Consider the following 27,343-nt stretch of genomic DNA (forward strand, 5'->3'; position numbering starts at 1 on the left):
CATATTCTTGTAACCATGACTTTTAATGGTTCCATAACATATAATTTGTTTAGCCAATCAAGTCAGGAGATTTCCTGAGTTAAAACTATCAACCGCAAATTAAAGCCCTGCGGGTCAAAGGGCTGACTTCAAAATCTGCAATGGAGAGTTTATTCAGAAATCTCAAGTTGCAGTTTGAAAACACTGGAACTTTCTCACCAAGAACACAATGAAGTTCACTGAGTCTTAGTCATGAGAGATGCTCACTAAAAAGCATATTTTCCCAAATGGAGCATAACATTTCACAATTAGTCTTGAGGAGGAAACTGAAAAAGTACCAAAGATTGAGGTAGCAATAACAAATAAGAACTAGTAAGTGCCCACCGTAAGAATTAATGACTATCTGCAATGGTTTGGTTTTTTTTAATACAGCAAAAAAAAAAAGAATGTATGCATCTATTTCTTGTGTAAATTAAGTTTTCAGGTGGATCTAGAAAAAATGACTGCAGAGAAGTGCATGCAGATAAAAAAATAAGAACAAATAATGACAAAGGATTAATAGTTGTTAATTCTGGAATATAGCACTCTTTGAACTTTGCTATATTTAGCATTTCTCTCACAACCAAAAAAAACTAATATTAAATTGAAATAGTTGTTATGTGAGTAAGGTAATTCAGATTTTAGTTATTAAAGTAAAAGGCAAATCAGTGTTTTGCCAGAGGCTTAAGTAGATCTTTTAAGAAGGAAAAGAAAAATGCTAGGCATTCAACATCAGGCATCTGCTGTAAAATAAAACTATTTTAAACTAATTACCAATGTTTTGTGTCGGAAATAAGTCTGAAGAAGGACCAGCTTTTGAACTTTATTGCTGTGCTTCCTTCAAGAACTAGCTTACCTAAAAATGTTATGTTTTCTGTTCTATCAAAAAGGTTGTTTTATGAGTTAAGCAAATTTTTAAAAATTGCCAAGATTGCATTTTAGCTTCTGACTCTGTTCTCTTTACTTTTATACCTAAGATTTTCCTGATGCCAGGCCCATTTTTTAAAATTCTAATTTCTAAAACTCAAACTTCGTTCAGATGACAGAGTCTGCCACTTGACGAAATGTCTTACTGAACATAAACATAAATGGTTGCAATTTTCTCTTAAGTGAGGCCCCTAGTAGGAAAAAGAAATTAAAGAATAAAAAGATACAAAAATAAACCAAATCTTTACATCAATTCTGACAAAGAAAAATTTCAAATAAATACAATTTTTCAATTGCCCCATTTTCCCCAAATGTAGCCTTAGGTTGTCTTAACTTTGTGACAACATCCCCCACTCCCTACTCCACTAATCAGTTCTCACCTTCTTTCCCTGCTGGAACACGTGCATTTTTCAGCAAAAGTGAGTCATTCATTGGCATCTTGTCAAACTAACCCTGAAACTATAAGGCGGCTCAGTGCTAACAGAATTCCAAAGCTAGAACACTTTCACTAACACACATCATTTTGACTTTAGAGAACTGAATCGCTTTCAGAGCCAAATACATACTAACGAACTCTGTTTATATTTTTTCCTTACAAATTGTTCTCTACCATGCTACCTCCTCCCAATTTTAGCTTGGCAATTCCCTAATCTAAAATACCTCCTGTCCCTGGAGAAGACAAGATGGGGAAACGCAGAAGCAGAAGAACAGGAGTGGGGAGAAAAAAAGCCATCGTTCACGCAGCCTGGATAAAGATTCTATTCTGAACCATTAGTGACTCGTATCTGTTCCACACAGTTCTCAAAATTTCTTTTGCCCCTTAGAACACACAATACAAACACAATCAGAAATCTCCAAGAATAAATTACTCTTATTACTATTATTCCACGAAATAAAAGTTTAAAAAACCACACAAAAATCAATTATTGAGAACTATTCAGTCAAAAATCTTCAGTAACATGTCACTAGCAGGAACTATCGATTGCAAATCACCTCATCCTTTTGGTTCACACACAGTCACCTACTCCAAGACAGAAAACTGCTCCTTTTCACCAGAGGAAGGGTGGTGGAGAAGGAATAAGAACACAAATGCTTTGTCGGAACACCACAGACGTTTACTTAGAGCTCTATCAATTGTCACACTCCACCTGGTGGCAGGAGCTGCCTGAATTGGGGAAGGAGAGGTCATTACACAAGAAATCCCAAAGAACACTTTCCAGATGTCCTGGGGAAAAAAAGCAAGATGCTCTTCTCTTGCTTTTTATATAAATAAATCTAACAAGGTTCCGCCGAAGTTTTTTTTACATAATAGGTCACTATCTAATAAAGAAGAATATAAAGGTATGATGATAATGAGAATAGGAGACCTACAATTAGAGTAATTTATTTACAACCATTTTCTCCACAGTAAGTTAAATGTCATTTCAAGCCTTTAAAACGGGTTGACAAGACACATCCAGTAACTACAAGATTCTCTATCACGTACTCCCACTAACTTTCTTTACCTCTTTCCCCTATGGGTAAGCTATAGAGTTTAATTAACACAGTTAACAGCAGCCTGCACATTGCTTTTAGATATTTGCCAGTAACATATACCCATGGGATACTCTAGACGCTGATTTCAACCAAAAATAAAAATAGATAAACAGAGCTCAAACAAAATTAAAACTGAGTCTGGCTGCCCACACTTATTTTCACACATGAGGAAAAATAGCAGTTCTCCTAGAAGCCTCGAGCAGACATATCTTTAGAACACAATGTTAAAAATACGCCCCCCCTCCTTTTTCCCCTACCTGTTTCTCACTCAAAGCTGTGATTTTGGCTTGGAGTTCATGAAGCTGTTTCTTTAAATCAGCATTCTGATTGGAAAGAAAAAATATCTGTGAGAAAGATATTTCATTTGTTAACAGAATAGTAGCAAGAAGACTTATGCACACTGTATTACAAATGAAGAAGCAATCTTAAGCATTTAGCCAATCAACTTTGCCATGCATTAAACTGCAGTCATGCACCACCGAAATCCTAATGGACAAATCCTAAATGTAGCTCCTAGCACTGGAACAGGGGCAGTTTCTTTGCAATTGTTTCAAACTACAAGAAGTTTTATACTTTAGCATCTTGCACAGCGATAGTACTCCTTTCTATTGAAATACTGTTATTCTTTATAGAAAGTATCAGTTGACAAAAAACCTAAAGCTTCGCTAATCAGACAAAAGCAGGAAAATGGAAGTTGTAAGTATGCATACACCGCATGCTTAATGGCATTATCAATAAAGATAAGAGTTTTTCCTCCACTTGCCCTCTCTTATTTCATAGAGCACATTTGTTATTTTAGCCTAGGTTTGAAAAGCTGTCAGTGCTGCACCTGCCTTAACACTACATCATTCAAATTAACACGCTGACTACAAGGGTATTTTCTCAGTTCTAAAATTCTAGGAATCAAAAAGGAATACTATTTTAGATGAGATACACACTGCACATGCTTGCTTTCTATTCAAGTGGGGGAAAAAATCCAAAATTAAAATTTTCAAATGCTTAATGGAGAAGGACAGCCTACTAACAGACTAAATATCACTCCAATAAAAGACTAATTTTTCTTCATTGTTTTGTACGCTTTCTTTCAATTCACCCCTGCTTGGTCTTCTGCCAGGGTCAGGGCATACATCCTCCCCCCCTTATGTTTACTCTATGTTGTCTTTTTTATAAGTGTATTTGATATAAAGCTTCTCTAACGAGATCACTCATAAGATTGTTCAACAACTCTCTGCCCCCCTCAGATTCTCTGAGTTAAGACTGCTCTGTTACAGGACCACCAGCTATATCAGAAATGCTTAATATTTTCTAATAATATTTCAGTTGCTGACAATGTAAGTTACCATATTAAATATAAAAGAGACTATTTATCTAAGGTCTACTGCCTCTTGATTCTCTAAATCTAATTTAAATTTTTATATACTTTAAAAAATAAATAAAGATGGAAAAGCTTCTCAAAGAAGTTGGACTGTCAAACAGGAGTTAAGTATGGGCTATCAACGCTAGCTCTCAAAGCCAATGGATTATGTTAAAACACGACAGGCCACCGGCTGCTAAATTTTTGTAGAAATGGATATAGTTCCCACTTCCAAAAATCAATCTGTTTCAGTACCATTCTTCAACCAAGAACTTATTTTCTTAATTTTACAATAAGGCGTGTATGGTATGTTTAACAAGTTAAAAATACCTACATATATATAGATAGATATATTTACATATATATATATATAATGGATCTAAGTGTTCTGTAAACAGATTATGGGTAAACAAATCCTGAGGGTCTGATACTCTCCAAACTTATGACCCACTAACAACGGCTGCAAAGGAGACACTTCCTGAACAATAAATAAAATCATCAAAGACAAGATAACTTTTTTTTATTTTAAAGTAGGCTTCACACCCAGCACAGAGCCCAACATGGGGCTTGAACTCTTGACCCTGAGATCAAGACCTGAGCTGAGATCAAGACCTAAGGTGAGATCGAGAGTTGGGTGCTTAACCAACTGAGCCACTCGGGCACCCTAAAGACCAGATAACATTTGAGGAAGATTTCTCTTCAGGGACAGAGAATAAAATGCCTAAGTCAAAAACTCCTATGAGAATTTAGAAAGAAGGTAAGATCTGCTGGATTGTTACATAAGGTACTTTTAAAACCCTCTTTAGGGGCTCTTTCAAAGATAAAAAATTTTTTTAAGATTTTTAAAAATTATTCTGAAATTATTTAGCCATAGAGTTAAGTATTTAAGTGTTCTGTACTATAAACTATGACAAGATGAGAATGGTTCTGGACCATATACAATAATTCGGAAACTACAGAAAGCCTCATAAACTCTGAATCTAAATAAGTATGCTTATGGAAATAGAATTTAAGCTACATGAAGAGTATTAACTCTCAATTTTTCTCCCAAATACTCAAAGCAATTAATATAAAGTGATGATGAAACAAAGATGAAATGATAATAGCTACACTATAATAGAATGACTGGATTTTTCTCAACCCTTATGACATGAAAACCAATATGCTAAAAATAATTGCTGTCAGAGATGAGATAGTTTTTAAAACTTAAGTGCTGGTCTGTATTTTAGTATGTTATGGTTACTTTATTTTAAATTATTTTAATTTAAAAATTAAAAAAATAAAAGTAGTATTTTACCTGTGGATCCTGCTTCATTTGAGCAACCAGTTTCTGGTGATAAAGAGAGAAAAAGAGCCATTAGTCTTCCATATTAACCCACTATGGCTAATCAGACTTGGCCCCCAAAATCTAAAGTTTTAAGTCCACACAAAAAAATGAAAAACATGCAATCAGAATAGACCAAAAGCGTCTATGATCCATATAAAGGGTTAATGAGATACTCTTCCTCGTATATATAATATTAATATATTATGTTATATTAACATATTATATTGCTATATATTAATAACATATTAATATATTATATTATACATATATAAAACTACCACTTTCAAATGAAAACCTCCTGCTTTTAACAAAACTGGAGATGTAGTGGGGGATGGGGGCTTTAAAAAAGCAATTTAAGCAAGCTGGATGTTCCAAAAGCCAAACATCCCTTTAAAATGTTGTCATTGTTTAGAGTCCCAAAAGGCCTGGAAAGAAGCTGCTTCCATAACAAAACAGGCCTGTCTGTATACAGCAAAGTACAGATTTGGCAAGTCTGTTGGTTTGGTTCTTAACCACAAAAGGAGCCTAGTGTCAGATTCGACTTTGCCACTATCCTCGGGGGGGGGGGGGGGGGGGGTGTACTAAGTGGAGCAGTGATGCTCAGTATTTATTTAAAAGTAAGGAAGTGAAGGAACAAGACAAAACTGTACCTACCTGGGTTCCTCTGGAAAGGAGAGTGCTACCAGAATACTTAACGAGAAAGACCTTTACTTAGGAAAGCAGAAGTCCAAATAAATGAAAAGGAAAGAAAAATGGATGTCTGTTGACCTAACCCAACCTCTAAAAGCATCACTGCCCAAAGGTAACAATACCCGGGGAGAGAAGAATTTGAAGGATAAAAAAATACCAGGCTGCTTCCTAAAAGTATCTGGGAATAAGCTGTTCCCTAAGTGAATTTTTCATGTAACTAAAAAATCTGTCCCTCTCTGAGTGACAAGGTACTTTTACATTTTTTAGTCATAAAATATTTCTAAAATATGTACTTAATCTGCCTTCTTAAATAGAAACAAAAGTCAGCTTTTGTTGATACAGGCATGATTATATCAATTAGTATACTATTCCATAAACAACACAATAGGTCCTTACAATAAAGGCCCCTCACTGCTATGATTTAAGGAGTTCTCAGGTCTGCATTTTAGTTTTTTAGTCTACTTTTTTTTTTTTTTTTAAGTAGGCTCCACTCCCAACCTGGGGCTTGGACTCACAACCCTGAGATCAAGAGTTGTATGCTCTACTGACTGAGCCAGCCAGGCACCCCTTTCAGTCTACTCTGTAATGCCAAGGAGTTAGCTAGCAAATCTTGCTAATATTATTATGTCTCCTCCAAGAGCCCTTGAACCCCAACTCAAATTTGCTACTTATGATCTGCTGTGTGATATGCTCAATGAACTAATTCTAAGATGATCGAATAGGTTGTAATAGCTTAAGAAATGCCCCTTGAGTAAAATGTATACTCTCTCGTGAGTGACTTCTAATATTTACTGTAGACGGTCAAGAGTCTTACTTCAGGTACTAAGATACATTCTGGATAGCCGAGGTTGGCAACAGAAGGTATATGTTACTATATTCTACTTCATACGTGACAGTAGTAACTCTTCTACATCCTGGCCTTAATCTACAAAACAGTAATAACACACATTCTAAGAGTTCAGTGAAACTGAAACATGCCTTATACATACACATTTTTGCCAGTGCAGCCTCAACGGTAGCCACACTCTTCAATGAAAAAGGTCCTTGGTTTTGTTTTTTTTTTACCTTAATTACTAGAGAGTTGGCTACTACACTAAAGTTGCCTTTTTAAAGCCAAAAAAAGGTTTTCTTCCATGACACTGGAACTTAAAAACCGACTGATAACCACATTAAGCCCTCATTCTTGGAAGAAATAAATAAACCAATTTTTCTATCTATAAGTAGTCAAGCTGCATTTGAGATAATCAGAGGCAGGTCAGGACAAGCTGGGCAACTTAACTAGACCATCCAAATCCCTAGTGACTTTAAGCTGACACCGTGTTATCAACGTTAAGCTACTTTCTTTTGCAAGAATGCAGCAATTTTTATGAGAACATACTTTATGCCGAAGGTGGGCATAAACTACAGCCCATAGGCAAATTCTGCCTACCACCTGTTTTTATAAATAAAGTTTATTGGGACACTGCATTGTCTGTACAGCAGCAGAGTAGTGACAGAGACCATAAATGACTCGCGAAGTATAAAAAATTTTACTATGTGGCCCTTTACAGAAAAAGTTTGCTAACCTCTGCTTTATACCAATCTCCGTTTCATGTAAAGTAAATACTCCAAAAGTTCAAATACGGCTTCTATCAAATCTGTGTGAGAATAATCAAAAGGCAATTTCTCAAAAGAGATGAGATGCCCATCACAAACCATTATGATTTAAACATTTACTCCACATCAACCATGTGTACATTGCTAGTTTCTTAGCCATCTCCCTGTCCATAAAGAACAAAAACATACGTCTACCACAGCAATATTTTCCTAACATGCGTCTATCCAGTAAACTCCGTTTCAGCCCTAATTCCATCCCTTACTGGAAATACAAAAGGGGTGGCTTTTGCTCCGGCATTTAGTCAAATATATGACCTGGCTCTGGCCTCAGCCTAATAGCCAGTGCCTACTTTGATGTCATTTCTGGCATTCCTGAACTCGTCATGATCAGTGATCATGGAGCTTAACACATGCCCAACCAGAATAACAACATCAGATTTACAAACAAGACAGGTCACTTGTATTTACTGTTAATACTTAATTTTTTCCCAAAATAATATTCCAAATGTAATTACAGTGAAAATGTTTTGTAAGTATATAAGTTAAAAATATTAGCCATCAACATATGATTATTATTGTACAAACAAAATATGTAATAATTAAGGATGACTATAAAAGCTCTGATTTATGCTAAAAAATAGTTAAATATAAGGGGAAATAGGCGATGTAAATATTAGGACACTGGGATAACTTTCAGAAGAATATTATATATATCCCTTTTGGGCCAACAAATTAAATTAGATTTTAAAACAAAAAACATTAAATTTTTTCATAATTGTAATTTTCATAAAATGCTATGCTTGAATGGAAAATATAAAACAAAATAATATGTAATTTTTAAATTAATGTTTATTTTTTTTTAGAGAGAGAGAGAGAGACAGAGCACAAGTGGGGGGGGGGGCAGGGAGAGAGGAAGACACAGAATCCGAAACAGGCTCCAGGTTCCAAGTTGTCAGCACACAGCCTAACATGTGGCTTGAACCCATGAACCGTGAGATCATGACCTGAGCCAAAGTAGGATGCTTAACCAACTGAGCCACTGAGGCACCCCCCAGGTGCCCCAATAATATTTAAGAATTCTCATTTTTAGTAATTTAGTTCAATTTGTTTCTTGAGAGGAGGAATATCTCCTAAAATCATGTACAACTTTATAAAATATCTTTGATCCATACAAATTTCAGATTGATTACTGTTCTCCAGAAATTTCCTCTGTGATGATGTAAGCTGTGAACAAATTGTGAATTTAACTGTTGTCATTTTCCATTCAGCCAAATTAAGTATTCCACACACCTCTTGGTTAAAATACTTACAACCTGGGAAAAAGACAAACTTATTTTTATAAACAGATTTTTATTCCCAATTACTAACAGAAGCAAGGCCAAATGAAATAAAACGTGCATAACTTATTATATACTAAATTTCTTACAATTACCATAAAACAAAACACTCTTCACACAGAAAAGCCCACCTGTACACAGCAAACTGTAAGACTACTGCTGAGCAAGAGTTTAACAGATCCAAAGCAGCAGCAGGGATTCTGAACACACAGAGACTGTGTGTGTGTGTGTGTGTGTGTGTGTGTGTGTGTGTGTGTGTGCGCGCGCGCGCGCGTGTGTGTATGCCTTTGAAGCTTTCCTGTAAATTCTCATCCACCTTAATCTAAGCAACGTGCAAATTTAGTAGTTATCAAACCCCCCAGGTGTGTTACCAACAATTTCAGAAGTTAACCTTAAACTATTCAGGTAAAACAAGAGAAACTATACCTAGGAAAAACACCTTTAGAAAATTAGTCCCCTTCTCCTTTCTACTCCCACACCCCAAACATTCAAAAGTAGTCAATTCATCATCATTTACCACTCTTAATTGTGTGTGTGTGTGTGTGTATGCATTTATCTTGAACCTAGGACCACATTCAGCTAATGTCTAGAAAAGGGATATAGACAGTGATACTCTGCTTACAAAAATAAATGTTAATGAGGCTGTTATTTAAGGATAGCTTTATGTCTGGGTTACAGTTATATTAAATAAGATGTATATACATATAAAATATATTATACATATTTAATATTTTTATTGATATTATATAAAAGTAATTATTAATGTAATTTTACTTATATACTTTTAAGATTTGTTTAGCCTATGTATACCTGAGGTAAATTGTAAGAATTGTGAAATTTGAAATTTAAACATGGGATGTTTTGTTTACTAGAGATTGGAATCAAGGTATAAAGCTGAGTTATGCATAAAAACTTTGGTATAAATGACAGTTAAACATGTCTCATTACTTAAAACATACAAGTCAAGGCACATGAACAAAGTCTTCAGATGAACCAAAACACAGGATAAAAATAGCTTTTTTTTTTTTTTAACACCTTTGGCATATGAAAAAAACATGCCGTTGTTTTCTCTAGAAAGGAAGTCAGGAATATTTTATTAACGTTCTTTTTTCTTTTTAATTTTTTTTGCAAATGTTTATTTATTTTTGAGAGAGACAGAGACAGAGGGGCAAAGAGAAAGGGGCAAAGAGAAAGGAAGACACAGAATCCAAAGCAGGCCCCAGGCTGCAAGCTGTGAGCACAGAGCCCGATGCAGAGCTTGAACTCATGAACCATGAGATCATGACCTGAACCGAAGTCAGATGCTTAACTGACTGAGCCCCCCACGTTCCCCTAAAGTAAAGTTCTTAAAAGTATTATCAGTGAGTTTGTTACACAGTGATAGAAAGCCAACGACATGGCTCTTGGACAACTGTCTGAAATACGGTTAAAAACTCCTGAAATTCAGAGATGGGCCAGTTTACTAATCTTAGCCATTACTTAATAACACAACATGGGAGAAGCCCAATAATGGAACATACCTGGTGAACCTGAATTTCCACTTTAAGAGCCTCCTGTAGAGTCTGCAACTCCATCCTCCACCTTCTCCACTTTCTCTTATGTCTGCTAAGTCTACAGTTTCTTCAGCCTCCGTTTAAAATAACAAACTCCTCTTCTCACTGCAGCTGTAGAGATCATAAGATGTTTTTGGTAACAAAGGAAATATTCATATTAAATAAGTTATATTAGTTGAAAATTATTTGATGTTCTAACACAGGGCATGACACTTCCTAAACAGATTTCTTCCCAAAATGAATAGTTTTATACTGAACTAGTATCAAAACTTTCTGGATTTTATTCTTTGAACATTCCTCTACAGAACACTTCAAGTAAGTAAGAAATGGGGGGGAAAGTGCGTACTCTGGTCATGAAGGCATCTAAGCATGCTTAGATGCTCAGCACTGTGGTACATACACATTCTGAGGATACAGAGCTGAACAAGACCACTTCTGCCCCAGATGAGCTGGGAACCTAGAGGGCGAGACTACAACCACCCAGGACACACGGTCTTAGAGACACATAACAACAGGGTTCTATATTTTTCATCACACAGAGTGAACTGGGAAGTTCAGGGTCTCTCAGAGGTTAAAGAAGGCCAGGGTACTTTCATCTGGATGGGTTCTCAATACTATTTTAAAAATAAAACTGAAAACAGGAAAATTCTGGTGTCCCTTAAAGGTTTACATTTACCGAATTAATACTTTACACAGGCACAATGCAATGTAACTGTGCTTTCCACAAAGTTAAGACAGGCATGTTAAAAAATAAATCTACAGAGGTGGTGGTCTAGCAGTAGATTAGACACTTCCAGCTTGACAACGAACACCATCTTCTTCAAACCTGTCAGCGCATCTCTTGTGGCTGTGTGTGTAACTGCAAGTGGGATAATGTCAAAAGTCTAGATTTGTGAATGTGAACCCTCCCATTCTGCTCTGCTCATCACTGTTACAATTTACATGAACTCAACGGCTAATTTCTCTTTTCATTTTTTTTCTTGAATGTGGCCTTAGACGTGATTTTAGGTACCCTCCCCAAAGCAAAAGTTTGCTTTTGCCAGAATAAATTTAAACTTCACTTCTTTCTCTTTTCTTCTTTGTAACTATAAAACCTGTAGTAGTTAGAGCAGCTTTTCAGCATTCTTACAAACTGAGGAAGGGAACAATCGGGAATTTAGAAGAACCACTACTCCTTAAACCAATTCAATAAGATTCATAATCTGTGCACTTTCCAAAAATTATTTATCTATGAATCAAGTCCGTATTCAACCTAAGTTTTCCCTGACTTATCAGTTATAGTAGAATCATTAACTGTACAATATATTCCTGTGAACATTAATTTTCATTACATTTGCTTAATCTCACTAGACTTAAAACATCACTGGCAATCTCTCCCCTAGGATTTATGTGCTATGTTATGTAATCTCAAAACACTCTAACTTAAAAAACAGTAAGTTTCAAAAATGTAAAATTCCTTCAAACTTACATATATGGAGACTAGGAAAGGACCACTGTACAATGATACTATCGGCCAAAAAACTCATCAACCAAAAAAAGCATTATGTTTAGGGGAGATAATTTGGACAAGGAGACACATATGTTGATGAACAAACTACAAAAGCAGTTTTTTAGCTACTTACTATCTTAGAAAATCTAAGGAGCTGTAATAAATATCCGAATCATAAAGTTACTAAGACTAATAACTGTTTTTGCTGTCATGTAAGTTTACAAACAAAAGCAAATGCTAAGACTATACTATCGCTCTAATTTTGCTTTTTTTATAAAGATTTTATTTGCAAGTTATCTCTACACCCAATGTGCAGTTCGATCTTAAAACCCCAAGATTGAGAATCACACGCTCCACCAACTGAGCCAGTCAGGTGCCCCCAGTTTAATTTTAAATGCTAAAAACCATCTCCCTACTCAAACTTGTAACTTACATGTATTAGAGTTATTCCTGAAAACAGTACCTGATTTAGTTGAGTTTGTTTTAACTTTTGCAAGGTACTATCAGAAAATATGTCCAAAATTGATTCCTTATAATTTTTGTCAAATTAAGAATCACTTTGAAGTTAATGGGATATTTTCAACAATAGAAAGGCCATATTTACTTTTACTGGTAGTAACATAAAACATCACACTTCAAGTCAAGATAAAAACCCTGGAAACAAAGGGCAGGTTAAAAACATGGAGAATTTACAATATAGAAACTTATACATAACAAAGGGTTAACATAAATTATATATTGGGAGTGCTCACAAATTAATTTTAAAAATACGAAAAAGCAACTCAGAAGAATAAGAAGGGCCAACAAACATGAAAAACATCCATCTTCAATAGTCACAGAAATGTAAATTTCAAGAAGGTAAGTTTTGTCTATCAAACTGACAAAGACTTGTAGAAATAAGAATACTCTGAGCTGTCAAGAGGACAGGTCAGGTGGCACTTTCGTAATTTGCTCCTGGTTTTCTCTGGGTGGTAGCACTAAAGGTTATTTACTTTCAATTTTTCAGAGTATTGATGTTTTAAAAATTTTCCACAGAAAATATGCAGTTCTTTTTAAATGAAAAAAAAAAATTAACTGAGCATAGCTAAAGCCTCAGAAAATTTGGTAGTGATGAAACAAAGTGTTCAGGAAAAGAAAAAGTAAAACCAGGATTTAACCTGAAGGCTCTAAATGTCAAAAAGTGCCTCGCAGGATATGAAGCCTGTAACTCAAGTTAATGAGGAGCTGACAGCTTTTATTCCTTCATCAGATTGTTGTCTGCTTATCAGAGACACAAAGAGGCACAAAATTTTATTTGGCAATGACTAAATGCCAATTATTCCTTTTCTTTCAAAATAACACTGAAGGGTTAAAAAAGTGAGTGGCTTGTTATAGAAAAACTTACGAAGGGATTAGAAGATTCATTTTATATCCTACTTCTTCAAAAAGTCCTCTTTCTGGATAGCAGTTTTAAGAGACTGGTCTCAACCTCTAGGAATAAATTATATACATATATTCATAGCTTACCAAAACAAGGCAAGAATGTGTTAAATCCTTTTAAAAAATATTTTGGGGGCGTAGACAACTTATGTGCTGTCATATGAAGACTATTTGGGGGCAGTTAATGGCATCATAAAAAAAGGTTTTATTTACTAAATTTGTAAAAAGATGATTTATCATATTTTGACCAATTCCAGTAAGTTAAAACTAACAAACCAGTTGCTACAAGGTAAATATAAACAAGCTCACAAAGCAGTAATCGACACACTCTACGGAGATACCCAGAAGCTCTAAATGCTACCGTCACAGAGGGCAATTGCCTAGCACAATGTACCAACATCTGTTACCTTCAAAACGGTACATGTCAAACTACTGGGACACCTAGCGGCCTCTCACCTTCAAGTAACAAAAAAAACAAAAACATGAACAAATAAAAACTCCGCAAACCAACAAAATAAAAGTAATAACCAAATCCCACTAACAAAGGAGCTGTGCTATCTGGAAAGAACACTCACTATCTCCCAAAAAACAAATGAACAAACAAACAAATTTCATTTACTTGCTGTGTAACCACTCTCAGCCTCAGGGTTTTAATTTGTTTGCTTATAAATCAGAAAAATGGGAACAGTTATCATCTACTTCATCAAAGCATTAGGAGTTTTAAAAGGGATGAACTTCTATGAAAAGCCCTTTGTAAACTACAGAGTTCTACACTATTCTTAACATACTTAACTCTTGTTCATACACACAAACTTTGTAATAAACTTCTCAAAACAGTATATTGCTGAGAAGACTGTATGTAGGCTTTCCTGTTATCCAATTCTCTAAGAAAGGGACTTCCCACTATTTTACCAGGTATAGTCCTGCTTAGAGATATGTGTCTTTCATTAGCAATCTAATGATGTAGTGATGCTGTACCTCTGAACTGACTACTAAGAAACAATGCTCTGCTCCTGAATTGGAATAAACCTTTTTTCCAATCAAAACTCAAGTCATCTATCAAGTTTTCTTTAACATTAAGACTATAAATCACTGTGCCCTCAGACTGCATTCCCTAAAAATGGACAGCTCAGTGTTCTCTATACCAAATATTTACTTGGTGTAAGGTTCCACTGTTTTTTTTTTTTTTTGATCAAAAGTAAACTCCACACCCAACATGGGGCTCAAACTCATGACCCTGAAATCAAGAGTCGCATGCTCTACTGACAGAGCCAGCCAGGCGCCCCTCTACTTCTTTTTTAAAAAATTAACTAAACCTACTCTAAAGAGTATTCTGAGTAATACATAGATCAAAAGTGGAGTCTTGGGGTGCCTGGCTGGCTCAATCAGTACATGCGACTCTCAGGGTTGTTAGGTTCGAGCCCCATGTTGGGTGTAGAGATTACTTTAAGAAAAAAAAAAAGTAGAAAGTCTTGACAGATTTATGTGTCCTTACTCATCATATGTCTAATACTAAAATATTAAGTTTCAATTTGTACAAAATAGTCATTTCTTACTGTGTATCTAGAATGCTAAGAGATACGGTATCTTTAACTTTTAACTAATAGTGCTAAAAATTATTACAGATACTAAAAATAATAAACTCTTTAGAAACATTTATTGAAAACTAACATCTGGGGCACCTAGGTGGCTCAGTGAGTTGGGCGTCCAACTTTGGCTCAGGTCATGATCTGGCAGTTCGTGAAATCGAGCCCTGCGTCGGGCTCTGTGCTGACTGCTCAGAGGCTGGAGCCTGCTTCGGATTCTGTGTGTCCCTGTCTCTCTCTGCCCCTCCCCTGCTCTCACTCTCTCTCAAAAAAAAAAAAAAATTTAAAAAACCTAACATTTATTAATATGAATAAAAATTACATTAAGAAAACAATGCAATGCTTGTTTCTTATTTTCAGGGTAGCATTTCTTTGATGACACTCCACATGTCAACAGAAAAGGCTACTGCACAAAGAGCCTGGCAATCCTGATTTCAGAGGCTACCTTCTGAAGCTGCCAAAGTTCCTCTGCTCAAATCCTGGTATTAATAGCTGTTGACAAAAATCACCTCAGCTAGTGAGACTGATGTTTCCTAACCACTGGATGAGATTTATACATGCATACACAATTAGATTTATGACAATGTCTGAATGTGTTTGAATATATGTATCTCTCCTCTCTGTGCTTTGGTTTTTTGGGGGAGAGGCTAGATCCTCATTTAGAAAAAGAAAAGGAATACCTACACAGGTCCTACCACTGCAACACAGGGTCAAGTCAGGTTTCCCAACAGCACCCTCTCTTTCCCAGGTCCACTGCAGGGTCTGTATCTCTCCCTACCACCGATGTTCATTCTGATATGTAGTTTCTACCTCAGCCTCCCAGGCCCAGGCCTAGCCAACACACACACATTCTTCTATTTCTTACCCTTTACGGAAATCAAGCACATCCACTAAAATCATCCCAACTATACCCAACAACAAGAACACTGGGAGTAAATTTAAAAACTCAAAGAAATTCAGAATGAAGGAGGCTGGAGAGGAGTGTCTAAGAACATAGTGACAATTAGGCCGAGATTTTAGAGTTGGTTGACACATTTACTAGAATGCTATTTAATGATTAAAAACAGTCCTGGCCAGAATCATATACATATTTACTACACAAAGGGTAACACAAGAGTATGTGGTGGTCTCGGCATAACCAGTAAGAATTTAATAGAAGTGGAAGTTATGGGAGGATAGATTTCAGATCAATTTAAGGAAGAGCTAAGGATTAGAGCTGTACAAAAAAGGAATGGGTTACCTTATGAGGTAGTGGGCTCCCTGTCATTAGAAGTATTCAAGAATGCTGCATATCATATCCCCCTCTTGGAGATTCACAATGCACATTAGCATATTAAAGGTTCTGAGAAGTCCTGCAGTAAAGAAACCTGTTTAACTTTGTTTAACGCAGCATTTCCCAAATTATTTGACCACAGAACATTTTTCCCACCCCCGCCCCACCTCAATAATATTTACTCAATTCTGTGGAACTAGAATTGCTCAGAATACATTACAGAAAGTAATGAGCTACACTTTTTTTTTAAATGTAGTATTCAATATGTACCCGAATAACAATCTGACAGGGACACAGGAGAAGAAATTGCCACACTGGTAAAAGGCTGGAAGAGAAAGCCCTTAAGGTCCCTTCTCTAAGATTCTGTGATTCTATCACATCTCAAAGAAAAGGGCTATAGGTTCGTGATTATTTATTTAAAAAGGTTCCATGAGGGAAAGGCAAGTAGAATAAAAAGGTAGTCAGATGTAAGGCTAACTGGTTCAAATGCCTCCCTTTCATGTTCAAAGCCCAATCCCTAAAAGATAAGAGAAACACCTCAAGGACAGTAAATTAATCAAAATGAAGCCTTAACCAAATATCTACTCCAGCCACTAAGTTAATTATGAATTGAGAGAGAGAATTTAAAAAACAAAAAACAAAAACAAAAACAAAAACAAAAAGAAGTAGCCTTGCATCAGGGAACTATCCTATTCCAGCTCTCTTGTTTATTTTTTTTTATCATAATACATGCTCTCCAAATAAGGTTGATATTTGTTTGATTCTTAGTCACTAGACTGCCCTGCGCAATGTGCAATCCTGAATGAGACATTCAAAAAAATGACTGAAGTGTGACAACTTATAAGCTGTTAGAGTAGATATTAAAGCAGATATTAAGGAAAAAATGTGTTTGCCTCTATGCCCTCACACTGCTACATTTCACTCTCTCTCTTTTTATTCTTTCCTCATTTGGAATTATACAAACAACACACACTGAAAATGTACTATCAGACATGAAGCCAATCCAGCATTAAATTTAAGGATATAAATGCTAGGGAGTCCCAAATTTCAAAGTCAAGGTTCCCATAGTTACATTAACCTAGCCATTTCACATATATACTAAGGCCATCAAATTTAACAGCATATTAAGTAATACAAAACACAATAGGAACCTTAACTTTTGAAATTCCTGACTTCAGAATTTTCAGCTCTAACCACTGCATTAAGGACATTTTTGGCAAAGGGGACCTTTACATTTTAACAGGTTATCGAATGTAGGAACATGCAAGCCTAGCAGTATTATTAGAAACACAAATGCATTTGCGATATAGCTATGTGAAATTAGACAAAAATTCACTTTCACTCAGTGCAAACAGTAAAGCCTCATTTCTGGGAGAAAGCTTTTTTGCACAAAAAAAAAAAAAAAAATCACTGAACATTTGAATTATTACCCAACTAGCATCAGGCACACTAGGCCTGCCTCAAGAAAGTACTTACCAATTTTGGGGAAACTGGCTGTCCTTCAGCTCTCTTGCTCCCTACAGCAGAAGAAGGGGAAAATGGAATTAGACTATAAACACAGATTTAGGACACGTCATCAAAAGCTGAAGACTTAAAAGATTTCTATCAGATTTTAAGAAGAAAAAAACAAAACACACAAAAATCCCCAAAGCTTTAACCAATCCCACCCCCCCCCCATCCCCAAAAACGGAAGAGACATAGTTTTCACAGCAAGGAAAAAATTCAAAGGCAGTTAAATCTCTAATTTTCCATTTTTAATTTTTCCACAGTTTTTTCAAGACAAGGAAAAGCAGTTGACAGTTTCCCTTTCCTAAGAGACACACAGAAATAAAAGGTACCTCATCTAAATAACACACAAATACAGGCTCATCTCCAACAAATGGCCTTCACTGTTCATGGCTTTATACCAGCAAACGAAGCTAACATCACTGGCCCTTAGTTTGGTCTATTTAAAAGGCTTTTTTTCAATTAATCTCAAAATGGACTTGTCTTACATAAGCCTTTAAAACTAACAGCATTTTACCCATATCGTAATTTCAATTACACTTTTCATTCACATCCTTCAAGTCTCACCGCTTCAGACTGTAAACCACACAACACAAACGTGCCTTTCTCTATGCCACGTTTAATCAGTGATAGAGCCAGAAAGAAAATTAAGGTTTTGGGATCTCAATCTAATGCTCAGTGACGCTTTTATCAACTGTGTTTTTTTGGTTGTTTTTTTTTTAAAGATTAACTAAACTCCATTAAGCTGACTTCAAAGTTAGAAAAGTCAAGTCAGGCTATATTGTTTATTTTTAACTCATCCCCACCCCAAACTTCTTTTTCAGTTAAAAAAACATTAGGAAACAAAAATTAAAAACTTTTCTCCTAATATTTTAGTATTAAGTTATACAAATTCCACATGACATGTTCTGAAACTTCCTTATGCTTTAAACACAGTATGTTTGTTGACTGATGTAATTCCAATAGTGTTCTCATTTCAAGGGATATTTCAAAAATCTTGTTACCCAGATTATAAATTTTTATTTAATCATGTATAGTCACACCAAACATACAGTGAGATAATTTAAAAGGGCCCCAATTCATGCAGTTAACATTTCCAAAAGAAATTCAATTTGCCGTTTTATCCTGCCTTTTCTTTAGCAGCAGTATTTCTGAAAGTTCTCAAGTCCACATAAATGGCTATTTTAATCACCAAGATTAGAATGACTTCAATGAAAAAAAAAATCATGCAAAGGTCTGTAGAATGATGTGGTTATTAAAAAGCAGATTTTCACAAGGAAAGGAAAAATTGTAACTGTGTGGTAACTAAATGTTAACTAAAAGTTTAGAAGTTAACTAAATTTACTGTGGTAATCATTTCATAATACGTACACATACCAAATCATTATGCTGTACAACTAAAACTGACATAATGTTATATGAGTCAATAATATCTCCACTTAAAAAAAGGGATTTATTAACATTACAGATGGTACCTACAGGATTCTGTCCTACTCAGAACAGTACCAGGCACGTAGTAAATGCTCAATTAATATCTGTTAAATGAACGAATTGAGTGGACCCTTAACTCTTCACTTATTTTACCTATTAAACATTTCTCGTTAGCTCTTTCATGCTGGTGATAATTTCTTATGCATCAATCTCCCACAGCATTATTTGTTAAGTGAATGACTTTGGATAAAAACAGTAGAGATGTTACCATTTTAAAGCATAATGAAAGGGAAAAGATTGATATATTGTACTAAATTAAGAACTTCTGTTCATCAAAAAAAAACACCATTAAGAGAATGAAAAAACAAGCCACAGAATTGGAAATGACAATTCCAACACATATAACAATGGTTTATAACCAGAACATATAAAATATGCTGAAACTCAAAGTGATCAGGATAGAATTAGGATTTTTACTTTTACTTATGTGGCATTTGAGAAGGTAGAGTCACATCAACTCTTCTAAACAGTCATACTTAGTAAAAAGACACAATGGATGTACACTTTATCTCTAGGGCATTTTCTCCAAAAATCAATCGCAGAGTTAAACCCAAATTGATAAAGAATTTTACCATGATATCATGAAACCAATGTATCATAAAACTACTCATAAAACTGCTTGCAGGGACTGCAGATAGCACATAGGAAATCAAAGCCTAAGAGGTTAAGTGACTTCCCCGAAGGTCACACACCAATTGGTTGTAAAACTGGAGAAAAGCTTACAGACCTGGAGATTCCTTTGACTGAGCTGGCCTTTCCACTAGACCTCACCGCCTCTTAACCAGGCACAGCAGTAACACTGCTAAGAAACAAACTATAGTAAATCCTGGCAAAATATCTTTGGAAAAGTCTCCATATAAATTTTTAAGGAAAAATCATATTAGTAAGCTATGTAGGGCAGGTCTTAAAATTTGAGCTCCGTTAAGCCTAAGGGATCCTCATGAATGGGTTTCAGAGTGGTCTGCCAACCCTACAATACTATATGTTAAGTTCTGTACGTGTAAGAATTCTGGGAAGAGGACCCACAGCTTTAATAAGGTTTACAAAGAGGTTCAGATACCAAAAAAAAAAAAAGTCAATTATTTTTAGACTAGTGATTCTTAAACACTACGCATCACAACTACCAAAGTGTTTCTTCTGAAGACTGATTATTAATCAACTACCCTTTGGAAACTGATGAAAAAGAAAAGATTTTATTTCTATAATTTAGTAAGAGTGAGCAAAAAAGATGTGTATGTAAATGTGTATTTTAACACTATCTGTATGTAAAATGTATTTAAGTCTGAAATGCAAGTTTGATTTCCTCATGTTAAGCTGATTTAAAGTCCACTTAATTTGTTTCTCACATACTCTTGACACTCATAGCTAAGGTAGTTCCGAATTTGAACCATATCTGCTTAAAATTTTCCAATATAGATTTTTTTCTTAAAAAATACACTCAAAACATACAAGTGGAACTAAATGAAATGAATTCATCTACAGATGAATTTTATCTTGCTAACATAACTTCCCATGATTTTTTGCAAACTGAAGATGGTTCACCTCTCCAGAACTTCACAGGTAGCTGCTTTAATTAGAGCTGGTAAAGAAATGAATCATTCAGATTTCTAATATGGTTGTAAAATTTAAAATATCATCAATAAATCAGAGATGATTAATAACAACTTAAGTACCTTTTGTAAAAATATCTAAAACCTTTGTATATGAAAAATATAAACAAATTCTACAGAAAAAAGGTTTAACATTAGATCGTTTTAAATTAGGCTAAAATTCATCCCACTACAAGTTTGAACAATTAAGTTTATAGTCTGTGCTCAATCATAAATTTTGATAAGGGACTAGAATAGCACAGATAATTGTCATTCAAAGACACTTTAAAATGTCACCTTACGCAGAAGATTCAATCTCTTCTCCTCTACTACACCAAGCTGATACACTAATTTTATATACAATAAGTTTTACTGCTTTTTATCTGCCCTTCCTAACTTCCAACAGAAAGCATAATAAGTTTGAAATAAATTGAAATGTAAGTAAGTACTCAAAAGGAAAAACAGAATTCTGCTTAATGAGATTTAGTCCGTTAGGTCTCGATGTCATAATCATCCCTGTGTCCCCCCATCCCTCTTAATCTTACTCTCTCATGGACAGGTCTCTAGCACTTCTCCCCTCCGTCTCAAGAAGCATCAATTTCCCCCTCACTAAGATCATTCTGTTTCTTCCACCTTAAAAAAAAAAAAAAAAAGTCTCCCTTGACTCCATATCCTTCTCTAGTTACCGCCCCATGTCTATGTGCCCATTTATAGCAAAACTCCCAGAAAGAGTTAACCATACTCATTGTCTCTAGTTCCTCCCCTCTCATCCTCCATTGAACTCACTCCATTAGGGCTTTGCCCTCCATTCTTGTTAAGATCACCAATGACCTCCCCATTGCTAGAGCCAACAGAAAAGTCTCATCCCTCACTTCTATGTTTGATCAGTATTATTTGATCCAGTTGATCATCACTTCCTTCTTGGAACTCTCTCCTGACTCCCAGGACACCACTTGATCTTGATTTCCTCCTAATCTCTCTGGCCACTCTTCTGGATTTCTCATGCTGGTTCGTTCTCATCTCTCAAGACCTCAAAATGTTGAACTGCCCCAGGGCTCAGTTTTTGGAACTCTTCCTGTTAGGTAATCTCACCCACTCTCATGGCTATAAAAGGACCTGTACACTGGCGACTCCCAAATTTTTATCTCCAGCTCAGACCTTTCCCCTGAATTCCAAACTCATATACCCGACTGCCCACTCAACACTTGTCAAATAGGTTTCTCAAGCTCAGCAAGTTCAAAACTAAATTCTGGACTACCTATCCGTTCAGGCCAAAACCTTAAAGTCATGGTTGACTTCTCTTTTTTCCACACCCTATATCCAATCTAACAGCCAACCATCTTGCCTCTACCTGAACAATACACAGACTTTGACCACTTGTGTCACCTCCACTACAACTTCATTGGTCCAAGCCACCATCACCTTTAACCTAGATTATTACAATAGCCTCCTAACCTCCTTCTCCAATTCCATCTTTGTCTTGCCACAGTCTATTCTCTCAGCAGCCAGAGTGCCTCTTCAAAATCCAAGACAGATTTGGTCACTCCTCTATTCAAAATCCTCCAGTGGCTTCCCATCATACTCAGAAAAAAAGCGTAAGTCATTTAAAATAGCCCACAAGAAGGGCACCTGGGTGGCTCAGTAGGTTAAGCATCGAACTTCACCACAGGTCATGATCTCATGGTTCAGGAGTTCAAGCCTCGCATCAGGCTCTCTGCTGTCAGCACAGAGCCTGCTTGAGATCCTCTGTCCCCTTCTCTCTCTGCCCCTCCCCCATTTGCACACGTGCATGTTCTCTCTCTCTCTTTCAAAAATAAATTTTACAAAAACATTTTAAAAAATTTTGTAATGGCCCACAAGACTCAAAGTGATTTGGGCCTCTGCTACTCTCAGACCCCATCTCTTCCCCTCTCCCCACTGCTTAATCTGCTCCAGCCATTCTGACCTCTTTTTTGTACTTCAGAAACTCCAAACAAGTTCCCTTCTCAAGGCTCTTCTACTTGCTTTTTCCTGTGACTGGAACACTCTCTTCTATCAAATATCTTCATGGTATACTCTTTCAAAATGTTTACGAAATATACAGCAGTTCCAGGAGTAGAATAATAAAGTAAACACTACAACTGTCATCAGAATTGTTCCTCTCCCCAAACTTCTGTGAGGATGTTCTTTCTTCTACCAACAACACCCTTTTCCCCTTCTCTCCACCTAGCCAAATCTCAGGCAGTCATTCAGGTCCAGATAAAGACTCAGTGATAAATGGAGACCTTCCCTATAACCATCCCAAATCCCAGCGATTCCTCTCTTTGAATTCCCAGATAGTTTATCATCACTCACATTCATCTTAAAATTTAACCACATACGGTCTCACATTGTAAATTACAGGTCTTATTTGCCTGACTATACACACACACACACACACACACACACACACACACACACACAAAGCAGACTAGAATTAATGCCTTGTATAAGTCATTCTCAAACCTTGATCAGGGTAACTCTAAAATTTCAAAAAATACATAAATTCACAGGCTCTACCCTTAATGATTCTGAATTCATGTAGTCTGACTTAGAGCTCAGATAGCTGTATTTTTTTTAACTTCCCCCAGAAGAGTCTGATGGGCAGCCAGGATTAGGTATCATTGCCTTCTAGTCCTCTATTTCCTTCAGTACCTAGGAAAGTAGGCCTTCAAATAGCCTACAGCTAGAATGGACACCCCAGAGTACCAAAACCATTCCTTCATTCCACAGGGGAACAGCAATCCAAGAAGTCTAGATGACTAGCCAAAAGCTACAAAGATAGCAGGAGGCAAATCCCAGCCTAAAACCCAGATTTACTGCTCTCAATCTAGGAATCCTTCCATTATACCGTGCATAAGTAAATGAAAGTAATAAAAATCCACAGTTCACATATAGGCACAGTAAACAGTGATTTCCTAATACTTGACCAGTGATTGCAATGTCCAACCTCTAAGAAAGTGCACGTTATTAGCTTCTATATGCTTGAAAATGTGAGCAACATTAGCTGACAAAAGACTTAAGAGGTCAGAGAGTAAGTGTGGGAAGGCTCACAAATAAAAACATAACTTTTACCAAGTCCTCTTGCAATTTGTATAAAAACCTGTAGAATCATTTATTTTGTAGCTGAGAAGTACTAGAAGAAATAAATGGGAAGAAGAAATCTTGCTTCATCATGCTATAAAGTACAAAAATCCTTATTCACAAGCTTCCACAGCTCACAAAGCTGTCAATGTTTTTGGAGTCTAATCATAACATAAACTTCTTAATTACAGATCAGACTTAGTAAATCACCCATATCCCAAGATAACTCAAACTCTTATCTTAATAATCAGTTAACCCCAGGACCAAAACTCTTGCCATCGACAACAAAAAAACAACTCAGCTACCTATAAGGCGTTACAAAGGAGTCTGGGTTTATGCTGGTGTACAGGGATTTAAGCAAGTGTCTCCTATTAACACTAATGGGAGTTCTGGGTGTAAACCATAAGCACCAAGGAGGAGGATCAATGCCCAGCACTGCATCTATGAAAACCCTTCCTACTGCACTAACTGCAACTACTGGGACTTGTTCTCCCAGAAATGGGATAAGAGACCCAAATTCCTATGTCTCTAAAGCACAAAGATAATTCAAACAGAAGTCATTAAGGAAGGTCACCAGTAAACACCTGATTTTAAAAATATACAAGAAAAGGCCAAACTAAAACAACTGACACACTGAGGAAATTTTATAAAACAGCACCAACCAATATGCACAGAAGAAACTAGTGAATTGCTGGAGACAAAATACCTCTTGCAAAAATTCAACAGGATGAAGACAGCCAAATTTTTAAAAATTAGAGCACAGTAAACCCAACTATAGCCAGAAACACACACACACAAACAAAACAAAAACTCCTCCCCTGATGGAGCCCTAAGTACACTACAACCCTGGCTTTTAAAACACAGAAGAAAACTCCTGCTGCACTGTTAGCCAGGAATAATCACAGAGTACTTCCAGACGAACGGATAACAATCACAAGCTGCCAAGGACGACCAAAAGTAACTAAATAAAAATTATTGCACCTTATTGTGTTCCATACTGCCTCACTTCTCAATATAGCACTGCTGTACTCACCAGGCTGGAAAATGAGCAGGTGCCTTTCAGGCTATAGAAAAATTAGTGACACGCACACACACACACATACACACACACACACACACACATACATACACACACACACACACACACACCAATCACAAACACAAACACAAAGAGAATGATATTCTTTCACTTGAAGGGGTTTAAGAGATGCAAGGCTTTGCTGTAGGCCTAGAAAACTAAGAGTAGGCCTTACCGAAGAAATGAGGAAAAAGGAAAGGTTTACTCCAAATCCACATTCAAAGACTAAAAGAATTAACATTCATTTCAATTAAAATGCTTTGGCAACAATCCTTTTTTAAAAAAAAAAAAAGAGAGAGAAATTAAGATTTGCCCCGTTTTTAACCCCAAAAGAAAATGAGAATTTTTTCTCTCTACACAGGTTTAGCTCCACAACACAAATAAAAGAGAACCCTGACTTAAGGCCTGAAAACTAAAAATGGTTCCAAACACTCATAGTAAAAAAGAAAAAAAACCTATGTAGTCCAACATATTGATTCTTTATCATCATTGCTATCATTAATGAACATTTAGCTTTTTATCTGCATTTTGAAATGGCAATGAGAAACTGAAAAAGCTACAATATGCTGGAGATTTTAACTTTTGAAACAAAAACCACAAAGAAACACGAGTGTGAAGCATAAAGCCTCAATCATGCTGATAAGTAAGTGGTCCTAAAAGTTGAAAGTGAAAGCAATATACACCAAAAGAAAAAAAAAGAAGTTTGCTTGATATTAATGCTAGCCTTTAAAACCAAAAATATGTTCTGTTACAGAAGACTGAAATCAGGGCTTCCATTAACCTTGTTAAAAAAAAAAAAATCCCATGAGCATGGATTTTTTTCCTAAGTCTCTTCATCAGAGCAGCATGGGGTCCCATTAGGCACCCTATTTTACTTTCACCTTATAAATAACGTTAGCTATTCGCTATTTCCATGGAAACCAAGTACAGAGAAACCCACTTAAATGAATACCGGTTAAAGGAATAAGTTTTATTTTAGAAAGATTTTGCTGCTCTAGATGAACTCTACTGGGGAATACTATAGAGTCGTCTCTAGGTATAATTTTTAAAAATATATCTTTGGTATAAAGGAAGCTTATTACAGGTCCTATTAAATAAGTACACTCCTTGCACTAAACTAAATATGCCAAACAGCATCATAACATTGAAGATACCTTTTCAATGCACTGCATGCGGGTTTAGATGCACAACACCCAATGACTATGCTTCCTCATGCATTGGGGTAGAATAATTACTCCTATGGGTCTAATTTAAACTAATAAAAGCAAGGAAATTCAGAAATAAGGCTACCATCACCTTGCAGTGACTAGAAATGAGCAGGCCCCACAACTGCAGGCACATGCACAACTTACTACTCCAAAGAGAAGTGAACGAGGGAGCAAATAACTTAAGTTCCTAATCACTGTTATCAGGTCCAGGGATAGCAGATAATCAAACTTCCCTCTTCAACAAACTATTTTAACAAGTAATAACATGTATTCCTTAGTCAATTGATACATGCACGCAGATGAAATAGAACCAGGTGACACAGAAATAGAACGTTCAAAGGATAAAATGCTGAGAACAAGATTTTGTAATTTCCAACTTTAAGTCGCCCTACATATTCTAGAAAAGACCATTACTGGTAGCTCATACAAAAGTTGCCAACAGGCAAGTATACATAAAATAAAATGAAACTAACAAGGATAGTAAATTCAAAACTAATAATCCAGAGTTTCTAAAGACAGAAGGGGTAAGAAAACTAAAATCTTTCTAGCAATAGTGGCTGATGTCTTTAATAAGTTCAAAGACAAATTATGAAAGCAGTATTATCCTAAAGTGTGGTTACCAGTATTAAATTTACAATGTATGAAAAGAGTTAACATTCTCACACACATTTTTTTCCAGTATACCAACAGATCTACTTGTACTGCATGTTTTAAAAACATAAAATTACTTTCCTTGTTATGTTTCACACACTGTAAACATTGGCAAAATGATAACTGTTGAAGTTGGGTTAAGAGGTATGTGGGGTTTGCTAATATTATTCACTATGCTTTTGCATATGTTTTTAAATTTCCATGAAAAGAGGTTTTTAAAAATCCTACAAAGTGAAAACTCTTTTCTCAAATATGTTTTTCAGAATGTATAACTATGTAACGGATGAAATGCCTTGGACAGATCTTAGAAGCTACTGAATTTAAATCCAATATAGCCATTAACATTTAGCCACAGCTAATTTCCAAGTTTTACTTTTCTTACCAAAACAATTCAGTTAACAGTTCAAAACCACTAGGAGAAATCTGGAAAAGGTCTATTTGCAACTACCAACTAATGAAATGCCAACAATGCCTAAAAACAAGGCATCACAGCCACATTTTGTACTTTACAGACTAAAGAAAGAAATTCTAGGGGCAGCTGGGTGGCTCAGTCGGTTAAGCGTCCGACTTCGGCTCAGGTCATCATCTCGTGGTCCGTGGGTTCGAGCCCCGT

At 35.9% G+C, this 27,343-nt stretch overlaps 1 protein-coding gene across 32 annotated transcripts in view; it reads right to left on the minus strand.

The window, feature by feature from the left end:
• The window catches only part of PHF21A (PHD finger protein 21A), a 196,600-nt gene that overhangs the window by 151,039 nt on the left and 18,218 nt on the right, over positions 1 to 27,343 (minus strand). For 11 of the 32 annotated variants that reach the window (XM_043581065.1, XM_043581061.1, XM_043581073.1 and 8 more), the window contains exons 2-6: positions 17,582 to 17,622; positions 16,073 to 16,184; positions 10,306 to 10,449; positions 5,133 to 5,165; positions 2,739 to 2,804 (exon numbers count right to left, since the gene is read on the minus strand). In XM_043581065.1, coding sequence (XP_043437000.1) covers positions 2,739 to 2,804; positions 5,133 to 5,165; positions 10,306 to 10,359 — 153 coding nt within the window. In that variant the 5' untranslated portion in view covers positions 10,360 to 10,449; positions 16,073 to 16,184; positions 17,582 to 17,622. Of the gene's footprint in view, positions 1 to 2,738; positions 2,826 to 5,132; positions 5,166 to 10,305; positions 10,450 to 16,072; positions 16,200 to 17,581; positions 17,623 to 27,343 lie in introns of all 32 variants that reach the window. The other 21 variants (XM_043581051.1, XM_043581069.1, XM_043581068.1 and 18 more) reach the window with 4 other exon arrangements.

The sequence above is a fragment of the Prionailurus bengalensis genome, chromosome D1 (assembly GCF_016509475.1).
Source record: "Prionailurus bengalensis isolate Pbe53 chromosome D1, Fcat_Pben_1.1_paternal_pri, whole genome shotgun sequence".
Taxonomy (NCBI): domain Eukaryota; kingdom Metazoa; phylum Chordata; class Mammalia; order Carnivora; family Felidae; genus Prionailurus; species Prionailurus bengalensis.